Below are 15,380 nucleotides of genomic sequence, written 5' to 3' on the forward strand. Positions count from 1 at the left end.
TTTCAGGATACAAGAGCCGATCTTGGCAGCAGTGAGCACAACAAACCAAACTGGCTCAAACAGAACATCAGTCCATCATGCAGTAAAGACACAAAATACCCTCGAGTGTGGTAGCTTTGAACTGTGGGAAGGCATTTGGGGTCCTGAAAAAAAAGCCAGTAAAACTAATTCTGTACCAAATATTTGAATATAATAATACACATTTTATTTATATAACACTTTACAAAGACCCCTTCTTTGTAAAAGGGATTATCACTGAATGATCTGTAACATGCTGTGCAGTATGTGTGTCAAATTCTTGAAAAGATTTCGATTACAACAGGAGATGAATATTAGAGTGAAACTGAGAGCTGAAAAAAATGGTGCTGGCAGAGTTGTCAACTGCAGGTCAAGATTCGCCCCCCTCCCCCAATCTAAGAGAATGGGTAGGGTCTTCTAATTAAACTCATAGTGAAACTACAAGTAAACAGAGGGATCATGAAAGCTGCATTTCTGACAGGTCCACACATTTTAGTTTATTCAATTGACATTGCAGGTTGGGGAATTTTTACCCACTTATTCAATTTTATGAATTTACTGGAAAACCTTTATAAGCAACCAAAAATACAACTTGGTAAAGAACAGTGAGACATTAAGGTCAGTCTTGTACACCTAACAGCCAAACATAATTTAACAGAATTTTTTTTTTTTTTTATATAAACAGGATTTCAAAAAAATAAAACTTAATAATTCAACATTAAACAGAAAGGTGTACATTTCAGATTTTAAACAGTTTAGATACAAAAATAAAAATCATCAGATCCTGTTCAATTCTGCATGAATCAATTCTGTTATAAACACTGAATGCTTTACAATGGCACCAGCTCATATTAATCAAGAAAAAGTCGCAACAAAAACATGAAACGCATTAAGCACAGGAGTGCTGCAGCCGGGGTATTTAGAAATATACAGACTGCTCATTATCTAAATTAAAACAGCAGCAAACAAGCCCTCAGGAGATTAAGTTGTTCAGTCCCAAGAACGTACCAATCAGAAGCTATGCTGCAATAAAATAAATACCAGCTATCATTTTTCCATAACCATCACGAAAAAAAAAAAAATTTTAATGTGACAATTTATAGAATTTGTTGGCAAAAAAGTGGCAATAAAAACACAAATCACTAACTTCTGTTTTTAAATGCTTTTTCATAATAAAGTATTACTAAACAAGAAAAGCAGAAGTATATTTGATAACACAGCACTGTGCATATTTTGTACATTAAATTATGTGTAGGCTGTACTGTATGCACTCCACGTTACAAAAAGGTAACCTATAAAAAGGATTTTTTTACAGAAGGTGTCAGACCATTCTATTATTGTGCATTTCCATTTTCTCACAGAGTTCTTCTACACGTAGGAATCTAGATTTAATGTGTGACAAAATTATTTATTGCTTTGGAGCAGTTCAATTCAGTACTATTTCACCTGAATGCACCTTTTACTAGAATGCGCTATAGAACCATATTGGATTATTCTTTTGGAATGTTTAAAAATGAAACAACTCAAGATCAAAAGACTCCGCACAAGCTTTTATCACATCTGCAAATCATATGTCTGCATTTTCTACCTTTTCTTCTTTAAAAAGGTTTTTCTTTGAAGAATGTTTATAATTTGTCTCTTTGCCTTAAAGGAGCTGCACAAGTGAAGCAGCATACAAATTACATCAAATTTTCATACTAAATATAAGGAAATGATTCAAAGTTAACACAACTTCAAATTTCAACACCATGATCAGGTGGGAGGGGAAAAAAACACCACCACCATACTCGTAATAGGAAATAATTTCCTGTCTAATGGTTCACTTATACCTAGTTTAAAAAAAAAATAAAAATCACCACTCGGCATCTATCTCTCTGAATACTTTGTAAAGCCTAATGTGAAAGATAAAAAGAAATACTAGTTTAAAAAAAAAAAAAAAAAAAAAAAAAAAAAAAAAAAAAAACCACCCTTATAGTCTTCTCCTCTCTAGGGTTTCATTATATTCCATTAAATAAAAGGACAGTCAACAAAAGTGTCATCTCAGTTCTGCAAGCCAATATGGCTAATATACATGATCAGAGTTAATTTTCTTCATATATAAACATTCAGAATTTTGAAATGAAAGGAAGGCACATAGTTAAATTCTTTACCGTGACACAAGATTCTCCAATGGACAGGGCACGAGCAAGACTCGTAGCTCACCCAACTAACAAACAGATAAACTAAACATTACAATGCACTGCTGCAAACCTCTCGGCGTGAACAAGCAAGTGCAGTCTGTGCTTCATAATACAAGAATTCATTGTCCACAGAAATTCCGCCAGTGACCCCTTTAGCAAAATCTCCATTGGCACAAACTGCAGCACCTGTTGAGACGGCTCAGCCCCTAAATTATTCATAACCAAGTCTAGCAAACGCTGCAGGTGCTGCTGGAGCTCATTTGTAGGGATCCGAAAACCAATGCAGAATAAGACAGCGATGCATCCAAGGGCATCAGAAGAAGCTGGACATCTAAAAGTGATATAATGAAAGCACATCTGAAGTGTCAGAATTAACCCAGCAGTGAAGCGGGTAAACACAGATAGGATGGGCAGAATAAAACAGTCTCCATTTTGAAGAGTATTCAGTATATTCAGAATGCAGGAAAGAAGCTCCTTCTGATACCTGGGTTCACCATCATGAAGAGTTGTGCAGTCAGATAATGGGCAAGACTGCATTGTAGAAAGTTCAACAAAGCGGGCATCAAAATGTTTAATAGTTTGGAGAAAAGATGAACAGCCTGCAACAAAACAATGAGGAAGTTTCTCCTGCGGTGCATAAGCTTTCTGACTTTCCATTAGGCTTAAAACCTCAGAGGCAAGACTGTCAGCTGTCATTACAACACATGAACTACATTCTGGTACTGCTAGAGTAGTTAAAGGATTATGATGCTTGAAACATGAAGAATGTTCAATGGCTTCATTCAGAATGCTCAACAAATCAGCTGCGCAAAATGGGGAGCTTCGCACCTTGGGTAGTTTTGGCCCAGATAATGTATACCAAGATTTCAGGTCAAAGTCTTCTGTTGCACCCCTCAAGAAGCTTTGGGCAAACACACAAGATGAATGTTCATTGATCCATGTGTTATGGCAGCAATTTTCAATCTTTTCTAACCAACTAAGTGTTTCCATTTTCTTTCTAGAGTTATATGAACCAACTTGCTTCCTTTGGTTGGACAGCCTGCCAGCAAGGTTGCAACCTGGAAGGGTTTGTTTTGCCAGCCACTTGCTTCTGTGGAGATGCTGGATTTTAAACTTTTGCACGAAAAAGTCTGAAGTACAGTTACGCAGCAACTGCAGCCTGTGCATCTCGCCTTCACTCATGCAATTAAACAAGCAAAGATTTTCATTAATGGTTGCTATCTGGAGCTTGTGAAAGAATGTACAGCATTCTTGGTGCTGCTGAAGGAAGGATTCTGGAATTAAATGGCAAGGAAAAAGGGCATGAGTCACTACCTCATTTCCAAAGTTCCGAATCATTTTTGAGAGCAGAGGCCTCACCAACTCTTTCCCATTATATTTAAGACATACTATATAAACTTCAGAGTTACCAGATTTGCTAGTTGCAGGTTTAAAAACATGTACCTTCTCAAAGCAGCAGTTCAACAGGTAAAGCAAACATATAGATGAATGCTCATAGAGTGTGAACATTTTTAGGACAAAAGAACCCCCATGACTTAGTAGCATTAGGGCAGCAATTGCCTCACAATAGTGCAGTGGTGCAACCAGAGCCTCTTGCTCATCTGGATTCAGCTGACAATCAAAACTACCATCTGCTGTTACCAAATGGATAGACACCATGTTCTTTGTGAAATTCTGCAATTCTACCAAATGTTTTAGTATCATTATATCGCCCGTGTCTTCAGAACCAAAGAACCACCAGGGCAGAGTGCTGGCAATAAGTCGATCATCCATGATCATCATATCATTGTCATTGGCCTCATGGTAAGGATTTAGTGTGTTTGCTACCCAAGTCCAGTCACAGAATATAGAGTTGGACTTAAGGTAATGATTCAAGCTAGCGATGAAGGCCCCTGGAGCTTCACAAAGATGCACAGAGTTCAGTTCCCCATTCTGAAGGGCCGTTTTGGGGAGAAGGGGAAAATTGCCAAGAATTTCATAAAACTTACACCAAGCTTGGGTGCAAATTTCTGCATTAACAGTGTTTTTTACATGAGAGATAACTTTTCCTGCTCTGTTGGTAAATGTTGTGTGTTGATGCCAAACTTCAAGATCCTTATCACTCAACAGATCTTTTATTTCATTCAGAGATACTTTTAAAGATTGTAGACCATCGTAAAGTGAAGGCTTATATTTCAAAGCTTCGTTTGGGTTGGGAATCTGCCATTCCCCGTCTGAAGGTTTCAGATATGTGAAGGTTTTGTTGAAGAGTTCCTTTACTTCATAGAGAATGTCAGGGCTGAAATCAAGGTTGGTAGGCTGGTCCACATCACATTTTCGCCATCCTCCTTTACCTTTATTCATTTTCTTTCTAACTGCCTGAAAGGTAAACCAAGACAAATATAAGGAAACTTGCTATATAAAACTTAAAGATATAGCATGGTCTCAAAATATACAGACTTACAGTAGGAAACACCGGTCACATATGACTAACCCCATTAGTCAAACCATCCTGAGCATCTCTTAATGGCACGTGTTAGGTGGGGAGTCAAAAAACTACCTTGCATGGACTTGCTTAAAAACGACAAACAGATCACCCAGCATCACATGCAGCTTGTAAAAAACGAAGCATCTCTGATCACATTTCTTAAACATAAAACTTTGTTGAATAGTTAATTGAACAGTAATCTACTACATGCTATGTGAATTCTCACAATATCTAGAATTAAGATTAGACTATGAAGAAGAAAAAAATATGATTGTCACAGTGTGCTTTATAGATTACCATGGCTACATTCAGTATGCATTGTACAGTATTAAATTAATTTGTGGTGGGAAAAAAAGTATACTCTCAAAAGTAAATGCAAACTATTTAATGGACATCATTCTTGTTTAAGAGGTTTCAAGAACGCTTAGAAATCCTCTATGCACTCCACATATTTTACTTGTTTCATTACACATTAGTACTAATTTTATTTCTCAAAGCCAGACTAATCACTCAATTCTCACGTAAAATATATTTCTCAAAACATTAATGGCTGTGTCAGATACACATCATTTAAGTTATGTTGTGACAGCAGTCACTTAAGATTTGAACACGACTTAGATTTTTTCAGAATACTTAATACAAGCATTAACTATTTTCCTTCTTTAAATCGCTACCATATTTGACAAACAGCCCTCTGAAAAACTAATTAAAAAAACAAAATTGAGATTATTCATTTCTAATGTCAATGTTGACATTCACAATGTCCCTAATAAACATGCCAGCAAATAAAAATATTTTTTTCCTCACCAAGATGTGTCAAAGTAGTCTTCCACTGCATTGCTGCAAAAAGGATCCTTGCACACTATCTATAGATAGATAAAATCCAATGACTGTCTGTCTGTCCACTTTTCACGAGAGAACTACTTAACGGATTTAGATTGGGGTTCTTCTAGAATTTGTTTGATTCTGGTTGATTTTGCAACTTCTCTCATCGCACTAAGAATCATAGTTCACTTGCAGGAGTGATATGTACGTGCTAATCCGAGACAAAGGCTGCAGGCCGAGTGGAGGGGGAAGCTCGATGTCAGGAGTGGGGAGCCAGGCAGGGCCCTTCTCACTGTCCTGTTTCACTACTACGCAGGTGGAGCCACGTGGAACGGCTAGTCTACTATAAATGCCAAAAGAAACCTGCAAATTAAATATGCATATAATTTTATAAAACTAGCACACTAACATTTCTTTGCACTTTTCGCACATAAAAGTGAGACCTTTTGTTTCTCTCTCTACATATTGTAACTCAACACAAAACGCCATAAGAGCTTTTTAGTCCTGGTAATCGCTGTTGGTACTTCAAAGGCTGCAAACTTGCCATACAATTCTGGCACAAATCAGATAGCAGGAGATTTTAATCCCTTTTACTGTAAACTGAATGTACCCACTGGGTACACTCACACACATCCTCCACAGAAGGCCTTATGTTTAAATGCTAAAAAATGACCCGATATTCCTGCATTTTGGAAAATGTGCCACATACATTATACGCAGTGGTGGCCCAATACATTTCTCAGCTACACAGTAAGAACTTACATTTGGAACAGTACTGGTATTGTAATATCACTAAAGGACTATACATTTAGTATAGTCTGAGCAGGAGTAAATATGTATAAAAAAGTATGCTTCTAAACTACATGTTAATAACTAAATACATCTTACAAATGAAAGAGAATATGCTGGCAATGACTAGGACTATACAAAAGATGTCAGTTTAATTCATGAAAACAGCTGGCAGAGCAAACATACGAGTAAGATATTCCAAGTATTGTAGTATTGTGCAAGCTTCACACGAAATATCCAAAGTCATCTGAAATTTCTAAAAGTGAATGGTTAGAAATAAAGAGTATTATGCAGTTCTTAAACGTTGACTTTTGGGAAACAAAAAATTCAGTTGGGATATCAGAAGTCACGGCATTAAGAGAAACATTGTGTATCCATAGAAAATATGGAATTCTGGAATAATTAATTGTTCCATAAAATTACAATATTTAAACACAAGACAAATAACCGAACACCAAATAAAGTACAATTTCATTGAATACTAAGTTTTACATTTTTGAAAATTTGCGATATTCATTTATGGTTTCATTCCACTTTATAAAATATAAACAAATTAAAACAATTGGTAACAGCTTAAACTCATCCAGGAAAATTTCCATGAGGTTATAGGAGAATGTATCGTAGATCTGTTTGGCTCAGTGTTACATGATAAAGAAGAACTGTTTTCAACCTGGCAGAATCTGCATACTTCTTTTATATGTTTCAGGGTTGCCACATCCTCATATTAAAAATGCAGCATCAATTATATTTTTAAAAAAAACCCTCTATGTTGAAATAACACAAGATTAATAATTGAAAATCTCCATGATCCGAGGCAACAATTATTGAGGTGTTAGGGGACATCTGGAAAAGCCACTCAACACAGAGTACTTATTTCTGCGATAATTATCATATCAACAGATGTCTATTCAAGTTTAAAACCTTTCACTTCTCAATTGAGTCAAGATTTGAAATGAATAGAAAGCTAGGCGATAGCCACACAGCAAGGCGTGCAAGCCCATATTGACAGAGTTGAAGAGTTACTGTTCACATGGAAAAATTGTTTTGGGATTACCTCCAACTAAGAAAAATAGTTCACATATTTTATGCTCAAATGGGGAAACAATATAGTTTACAAATAAACAGAGTATGACAAAAAAAAAAATCTTAATTCAGAGATTTCTTTTTAAATCGATACCACTGTTGGGTGCAATGGAAATTTTTGCAAAGAAAGGTCAGGCATTTCTACAAGTTATGAATAATAAGGACAAAAGTCAAATAAGCAAAACAGATAAAAATCCACTGGTTTTACTACACAGGCAAAAATGTCCAATTGCATCGCACACTTCGTATTTCCATATGCAATACTTTTCATTAGCTAATATGAAAACCTGAATTAAAAAACAAACATATTGAGTCCAATACAACATGGTTGCACCTTCACTCTTTTATGACTGGGTTGTCACTGCATATTGGATATACAATTCCAGGTAGACCCAGAAGACAATCAGAACAGGACAGTGTTTTCTTCTAAAAACAAACTTTTGATTATTTAAGAAAGCAATATACAGTACACTAAACACTTATTTGATTAAATTATCATAACATTATTGTGTAAATGGTGGTACTCCACCAGAGATGTGCCTTGACAGCTTTATGATAGAGTAAGCACTTTACTTAAAAGTGTACCAGCAAACATTTACTGATCAAATTTTAAAAATAAAAATAAAAAAAAATCAGAGTAAAACCTACTAAAAAATAAAAACTAACACACACAGTGCCGGAACACATTTTTGTTCTCACAATTACACACTAGGCTTTTTCTCTACAGCATATAAACCCATATAAACTATTCATAAAATAAAATTAAAATGGTACTCCACTTACTAACAAATAAATTAGAAAGTTAAAAAATGATTACCCACAAAAGACTGCCAACAGTAATGCTCAAAATTATTTCCACAAGATTTCCTTGCAGCTGTTGTTAGAGGTCTAACTAAGCAAGTTGCATATTACGTGAAAGGATGCAACTGACCTTTAATACTTCCAGTGGTGTGGGTAGTATGCTCTTAATTTTCATATGAGTAGTCAAAGTTCTAATTATGGATACCACGCAATTCTGAAAAATGTTACTGATGTCATTGACTTTGACATGTATCAGGAAACGATTTCTGCACTTAGGTTATGTCTGGTGGAATCACTTTTGCTGCACTTTTATTCCTGATTCATTATCTGTTCTAGTAAATAAACATTAGAATTTACATGTCTCAACATAAATACAATAGCCCAAATCCATAAAATGTCAGTGTTTAAAGATAGTTTAAGTTTGTTATCCAAAAACAGCCTATGACAAAAGCAACAACAACTTTAGTAGTAGACTGATGTGCATCTGAGCTCCTCGGTCCTAAACATCTGCCTGCATTATTCTTAAGTAGTGGTACGGTCACATATGAGGAAAATTCTTGCTTATGTGTCTGTCCAACATTCAGAATAACACAAAATTATCCTAGTGTAAGCAATGGTGGCTTATGATGACCTGGCATATCATCAGAACGGATTCTCTTCCTGTGCCTAATGGGGTCAGGGAAGACTCCAGCTCATGGTAGAAAGCATGTCTGGAAACTGATCCCACCTCTACTTTGGTTTGGGGCATATTTCAGTAACTATGCACATTCCACCTTTCTGTAAGGTCAGAAGAAAAAAAACCAAGGAAAGAATTACAATAATTCATTAATGTAATTAATTAATTTGTATACATGTTGGGCAACATGGCAGCAGTGTGGCAAGTTCTGCTATGTTACTGCTGCTTCACTTAACTGTTCTAATACTCTAAACTTTCTAATACTCTAAAAGTATTAAAAAATACTCTTACATTCTGGGGAATGTAAACTCAATCTCAAATAAGATCGACGAACTGGCTGCACTGGTGAAAAATGTCAGGACCTACAGAGAATGCAGTTTGTTGTGTTTCTGCGAAACGTGGCTAAATAACACCATCCCAGATGCTAACGTGGAGCTACCCGGGTTTAGCACAGTTAGAGCGGACAGAGATGCAAGTACCTGTGGGACGCACAAAGGAGGAGGACTCGCTCTCTATGTTAATACACGGTGGTGTAACTCTGGACATGTTAACGTCAAAATCTCCACTTGCTGCAGGGATATCGAACTGTTGGCCGTAAGTTTACGTCCCTACTACTTGCCTAGAGAGTTTGGACATGTCATTGTTGTCATCGTGTACATACCTCCTCGGGCGGACGAGGAGTCAGCGAGTGACATCATCCATTCTGCTGTTGCTAAGTTACAAACGCAGCACCCTGAGGCGCTTGTGCTAATCGCTGGAGACTTTAACCATGTGACGCTGGACAAAACATTACCTGCATTCTCCCAGTATGTGGACTGTAACACCCGGGGAAATAAGACTATTGATTTACTGTATGCAAACGTTAAAGACGCATACAGCGCCACCCCGCTGCCTGCGCTTGGGAAAGCAGATCATAACCTGGTTCTGCTTCAGCCTCACTATAAACCAAAAGTGAGAGTCCTACCTGTAACCACACGATCATTCAGGAAGTGGACCCCGGAGGCTGAGAATACTCTGAGAGAACTTTTTGGAACTACAGACTGGGATATCCTGCAGGGATCACATAGTGAGAACATTGAGGAAGTTGTTGACTGCACTACTGACTACATCAACTTCTGTATGGACATTGTAGTTCCAATAAGAACTGTACGCTGCTATGCTAACAACAAGCCATGGATTACAAGTGACATCAAGGGCCTTTTGAACCAGAAGAAAAGGGCTTTTAAAAACGGTGATCAGCATGAGCTCAAGCGCGTGCAGAAGGAACTCCGAGTCCAGCTCAGGGCGGCGAAGGAGCAGTACAGGAGAAAGCTGGAGCAGAAGTTGCAGAATAACAGCATGAAGGAAGTGTGGGATGGGATGAAGATCATCACTGGCTGCAGCTCGAAGCGGGGTACCACCATTGAGAGAGACGTGAAGAGAGCAAACCAAATGAACAACTTCTTTAACAGGTTTGACCACCCTAACCCACTCTCACTCTCACCTCGGAGTACTGCACCCTCCACACATCCTTCTGCTGATACCAGCATAGGAAAGACATCCCCACCCATAATAACAACAGAGCAAGTGAGCAGAGAGCTGAGGAGACTTCGTGCCAGCAAAGCAGCGGGTCCAGATGGAGTATCGCCACGACTGCTGAAGGTCTGTGCATCGGAGCTGGGGGGCCCTCTACAGCGCATCTTCAACCTGAGCCTGGAACAGGGGAAAGTCCCGAGGCTTTGGAAAACATCTTGTATCACCCCAATCCCAAAGGTATCACGTCCTAGTGAGCTGAATGACTTTCGGCCTGTTGCTCTGACATCACATGTGATGAAGACCATGGAGAGGCTGCTGCTTCACCACCTTAGGCCACAGGTTCAACACGCCCTTGACCCTCTGCAGTTTGCATATCAGGAGAAGGTGGGAGCAGAGGATGCCATCATCTATATGCTACACCGATCCCTCTCTCACTTGGACAGAGGTAGTGGTGCTGTAAGACTTATGTTTCTAGACTTCTCTAGCGCCTTCAACACAATCCAACCTCTGCTCCTTAGGGACAAGCTGACAGAGATGGGATTAGATTCATACCTAGTGGCATGGATCGTGGACTATCTTAAAGACAGACCTCAGTATGTGCGTCTTGGGAACTGCACGTCTGACATTGTGGTCAGCAACACAGGAGCGCCACAGGGGACTGTACTTTCTCCGGTCCTGTTCAGCCTATATACATCGGACTTCCAATACAACTCGGAGTCCTGCCATGTGCAAAAGTTCGCTGATGACACTGCTATCGTGGGCTGCATCAGGAATGGGCTGGAGGAGGAGTATAGGGACCTAATCAATGACTTTGTTAAATGGTGCGACTCAAACCACCTACACCTGAACACCAGCAAAACCAAAGAGCTGGTGGTGGATTTTAGGAGGCCCAGACCCCTCATAGACCCAGTGATCATCAAAGGTGACTGTGTGCAGATGGTGCAGACCTATAAATATCTGGGAGTGCAGCTGGATGATAAATTAGACTGGACTGCCAATACTGATGCGCTGTGCAAGAAAGGACAGAGCCGGTTATACTACCTTAGAAGGCTGGCGTCCTTCAACATCTGCAATAAGATGCTGCAGATGTTCTATCAGACAGTTGTGGCGAGCGCCCTCTTCTACGCAGTGGTGTGCTGGGGAGGCAGCATTAAGAGGAAAGACGCCTCACGTCTGGACAAACTGGTGAGGAAGGCAAGCTCTATTGTTGGCATGGAGCTGGACAGTTTAACATCTGTGGCAGAGCGAAGGGCGCTCAGCAGGCTCCTATCAATTATGGAGAATCCACTGCATCCACTTAATAGTATCATCTCCAGACAGAAGAGCAGCTTCAGCGACAGACTGCTGTCACTGTCCTGCTCCACTGACAGATTGAGGAGATCGTTTCTCCCCCAAACTATGCGACTCTTTAATTTCACCCAGAGGGGTAAACGTTAACATTCAACATTATACATAGTTATTGTCTGTTTTTCTGTTTTTTTCACCTGCATTGTTATCATTCTTTAATTTAATATTATTTATTATATCAGTATGCTGCTGCTGAAGAATGTGAATTTCCCATTGGGATTAATAAAGTATCTATCTATCTATCTATCTATCTAAAAGGAAAAATAATACAGGAGAGTAATTATTTCAATAGGTCTGGGTTTGATTTTCAGTAACATTCACAAATGTAGACATATTTTAATTATATATATTGTGGCGGGCAGCTGGAGGCGGTGCCCAGCTGGGACACCTGGAAGGACCGGGAGAGGGACTACGCCTCCTCCGGACCATGACAGGGCAGTCGCCCTGGTTTGTATGGGGGCCACGGGAATGGATCATAGAAGCTCAACCCTATAGGGGCCCGTGGTCACAGCCAGGGGGCACCCAGACGCCTGTGAAACCCTGGACGTCAGCACTTCTGCCACACCTGGAGGTGCTGGCAGAAGGAAGACCAGGGACACCCGGAGTGCTTCTGGGTGCTCGTGCGGCACTTCCGCCACACCAGCAAGTGCCGCAGGAAGCACCTGGAGCATGTCCCGGTAGACTTAAAAGGGGCCGCCTCCATCCATTCATGAGTTGGAGTCAGGTGGAAGAGGATGAAGCTTGGGGGAGAGGAGAGGAGTGGAGACGGTGAAGGAAGGCTGGACAGTAAAGAGGCCTGGACTGAGAGTGTGTGTGTGGTGCAGGGGCACCGGGTTGTGTGCGGTATTGTAAATATGAATAAATGTGTTTTGGGGATTAAACGATCAGTGTCTGCTGGTCTGTGTCGAGGTTGGTCTCCCCTATATATATGTGAACATCAGAATAAAAGGAAACCTGCATCAGTTTTGAAAATAATGGAAAAAAGTCTCAAAATGGAATTACACTGGCATTACAACACCATAATGGGCTTGGATTGGATTTTTAATGTACTACCTACCAACTCAATTCTATTTTCTATACAATTTAAACTCGGCAATGGATTAAGCAAACGGATATTCATCTTTTCGTGCAGTTTTGGGGAGATTGGACCCTGAAAATCACAAAGGAATAAAGTAGATGTTAAAGATGAATGGCTACATACTCTTTATTTCTTTAAAACATAATTTTCCCCCATCTACCAAGTAAATGTGTACATTAAAATGGTTTAGATACTTTTATTTATGTGTCTGGGGAATTCTGATCAAGCATTTGACTTACCAAAATACCACAGTTCGTTTACTTTATGAGAAGGCATTGCTGTACATTTATAACCTCAAAAAAAAAAAAAAAAGTTATAAAATGATGTCTTCCATTCTTGTCCATGAGAGATAAAATCCTATACTGTAAAGCGAACAAAATATATATATATAAACATTAACTTTGTCCATCCATTATAAAATCCAATTAATGAAATACTAGTAAAGTGTCAGGACGCTCTCTAACCTGTTTAATCCAATTTAAATTGGGGTGGGGGGAGTCACCACTTCTGCTGGCAACAGTGGGCACAAAATAACAACCAGCCCTGAACGGGACCACCAGTCCGTCGGGACGCACACAACCAATTTGCAATCGTCAATTAACTTACGTTGGTGATGTTAAAAAGTTGTTAACCGGCTCAACAATAAAAGCCCATTTAAAAAAAAAAAAAAGGGAAGTATGCAGCGAACGCGAAGCAATTACTTTTTTCACAAGAGTATTTTTACGATACATTTAATCAACGAATAATAACCAAACACAAGTTTAAAAAAAATGACAGCGTGGTTAACAAACGAAACTGTAAATTTAGAACGTTATACTGCATCTGACTTTAAACACTTCTCTTGCAATAACTACCGAAAAGCTGCATGAATCTTCGCAGAAAGTTCGCTTAGGAAACCGGTCCGATCTTAAAAGAAACAAGTAAACAAAAACAGCATCTGGTTATTTATATGGCGGTTATAAAGTGCTATCTTATATGCAAAAGGAAATACGTTAAATATTATTACCTTTCCCATCAACCACACTCTCACTTCGAAATATGTATCATACCTCCAAGCCAAAACACCACCAGACAGCACTTAACAATGACGTATGTGACGTCATCCGTCCGCGACGATCGCTGTGTGAATTAATTCAGATGTCGAGGCAGATCAATTAGTTCACTTTGATAGTTAACGAAAAGACAGCTTTAAAACTACCTGTTCAAAACTAGAAAGCAAATAAAAAATCAGATCTGTAAAGAAAAAGTACAGTTCAGTTTCGCTGTACTTATCTGTTGCTTTAAAATCGTGAATTCGATGTTTAATTGGTTTTGTCACTATTAGTCAGAACATAATATATTATCAATCCTCTTTTAATTCAATTAAGGGCCGAGTAGGCGACTAATTGAATAAATAATTATTTATGTTATAATTCCGTACCTTATAGTTCTAATTAGTAGCCCTATTGTTTTATGCTAATTTACACACCAAGCTATTGACGAGGCTGAAGTTGGCTACTTATTCGAATTTTCTGTTACCGTAAAATCTGCAATATTGCGCATGTTTAGCCAGGACATAATGCCCCTAGTTCTATGCAGGTTTTCCCAACTTCTAGGATGGAGCGTAGGCGCTCGTTTAATCCCGACAGTGTCGTTGTCTTTGTGAAACTTGCGTGATTTCCCAGCGCCTAGTTGGGCTTTCCACGGAGACTCTGATTTTCTAATAGCAGTTAAATTCAGTGCGGAGTTTAATAATAATAATTATTCATTACATTTATATAGCGCTTTTCTCAGTACTCAAAGCGCTATCCACACAGGGAGGAACCGGGAAGCGAACCCACAATCTTCCACAGTCTCCTTACTGCACTACCACTGCGCCACCTGTTTGGCGTTAATATATCTGCCCCGTATAAACGCTTATTGGGTGTGTGCAACAGAATCTAAGAACTGGATCCTTCTCCGAGTATCTGCTGATTGTAACTCTTATTTTAATAAACATTAGGTTCCGGTGACGTACATTTACCCGATCTTGGATGGACAGTAGTTCAGGACGAGGCGAGCATACACCGAGAAATACCCAGCTGCAGCTCGGTTCTCTTCTCTGAATGTGTTCAAGGCTTCAAAGCTTCTGGTCTGCAGCTCGACGCTATTGGAAACTTTGGCAGGAGTCCATCAGACTTATTTCAGAATAACATTAAATTAATTCTTGCCAGATTCTGAAGAGCTCTATACATGCAATAAAGTGATAAAAAATGTTTTTGAAAATAATTTTAGATGATGAGTTTATTTTCCCATTAAGTATTAGTGCATACATTAGGATTGTTCCAATCAAATAAAATTCGTTGACGTGATAACAATGTACGGTACTGTAGGCAATCACAGCAGCGAGTGTATAGACATTCTAGTTTTATTATTGGAAATTCTAGCTCATCCAATATAACTCAAGACGCTGTTGTATTTGGGATGATTGTGACTCCGATGCTCCCTTGCCTATTTCAAAAAGTCTACGGAGCCAGAGTCAACCCTAGCAACACCTGAATCCGCACTGGACAGGACGCCAATCCATTACACAATCACTCCGACTAATTTTAAAACAATCAAGTTACAGAATAGGAAGGTAAG

At 39.0% G+C, this 15,380-nt stretch overlaps 1 protein-coding gene across 1 annotated transcript; it reads right to left on the reverse strand.

Annotated features, from left to right (window-relative positions):
- Nucleotides 1–208: 208 nt before the first annotated feature.
- cmtr2 (cap methyltransferase 2) lies at nt 209–13,885 on the reverse strand. Its single transcript, XM_028809606.2, has 2 exons — nt 13,786–13,885; nt 209–4,556 (listed from the first exon to the last, which is right to left on the reverse strand). The coding sequence occupies exons 1-2, from the start codon at nt 13,792–13,794 to the stop codon at nt 2,241–2,243; spliced, it is 2,325 nt and encodes a 774-aa protein (XP_028665439.1). The 5' UTR covers nt 13,795–13,885; the 3' UTR covers nt 209–2,240.
- Nucleotides 13,886–15,380: the final 1,495 nt, after the last annotated feature.

Source organism: Erpetoichthys calabaricus, chromosome 9, assembly GCF_900747795.2.
Source record: "Erpetoichthys calabaricus chromosome 9, fErpCal1.3, whole genome shotgun sequence".
NCBI classification, from domain to species: Eukaryota; Metazoa; Chordata; class Cladistia; order Polypteriformes; family Polypteridae; genus Erpetoichthys; species Erpetoichthys calabaricus.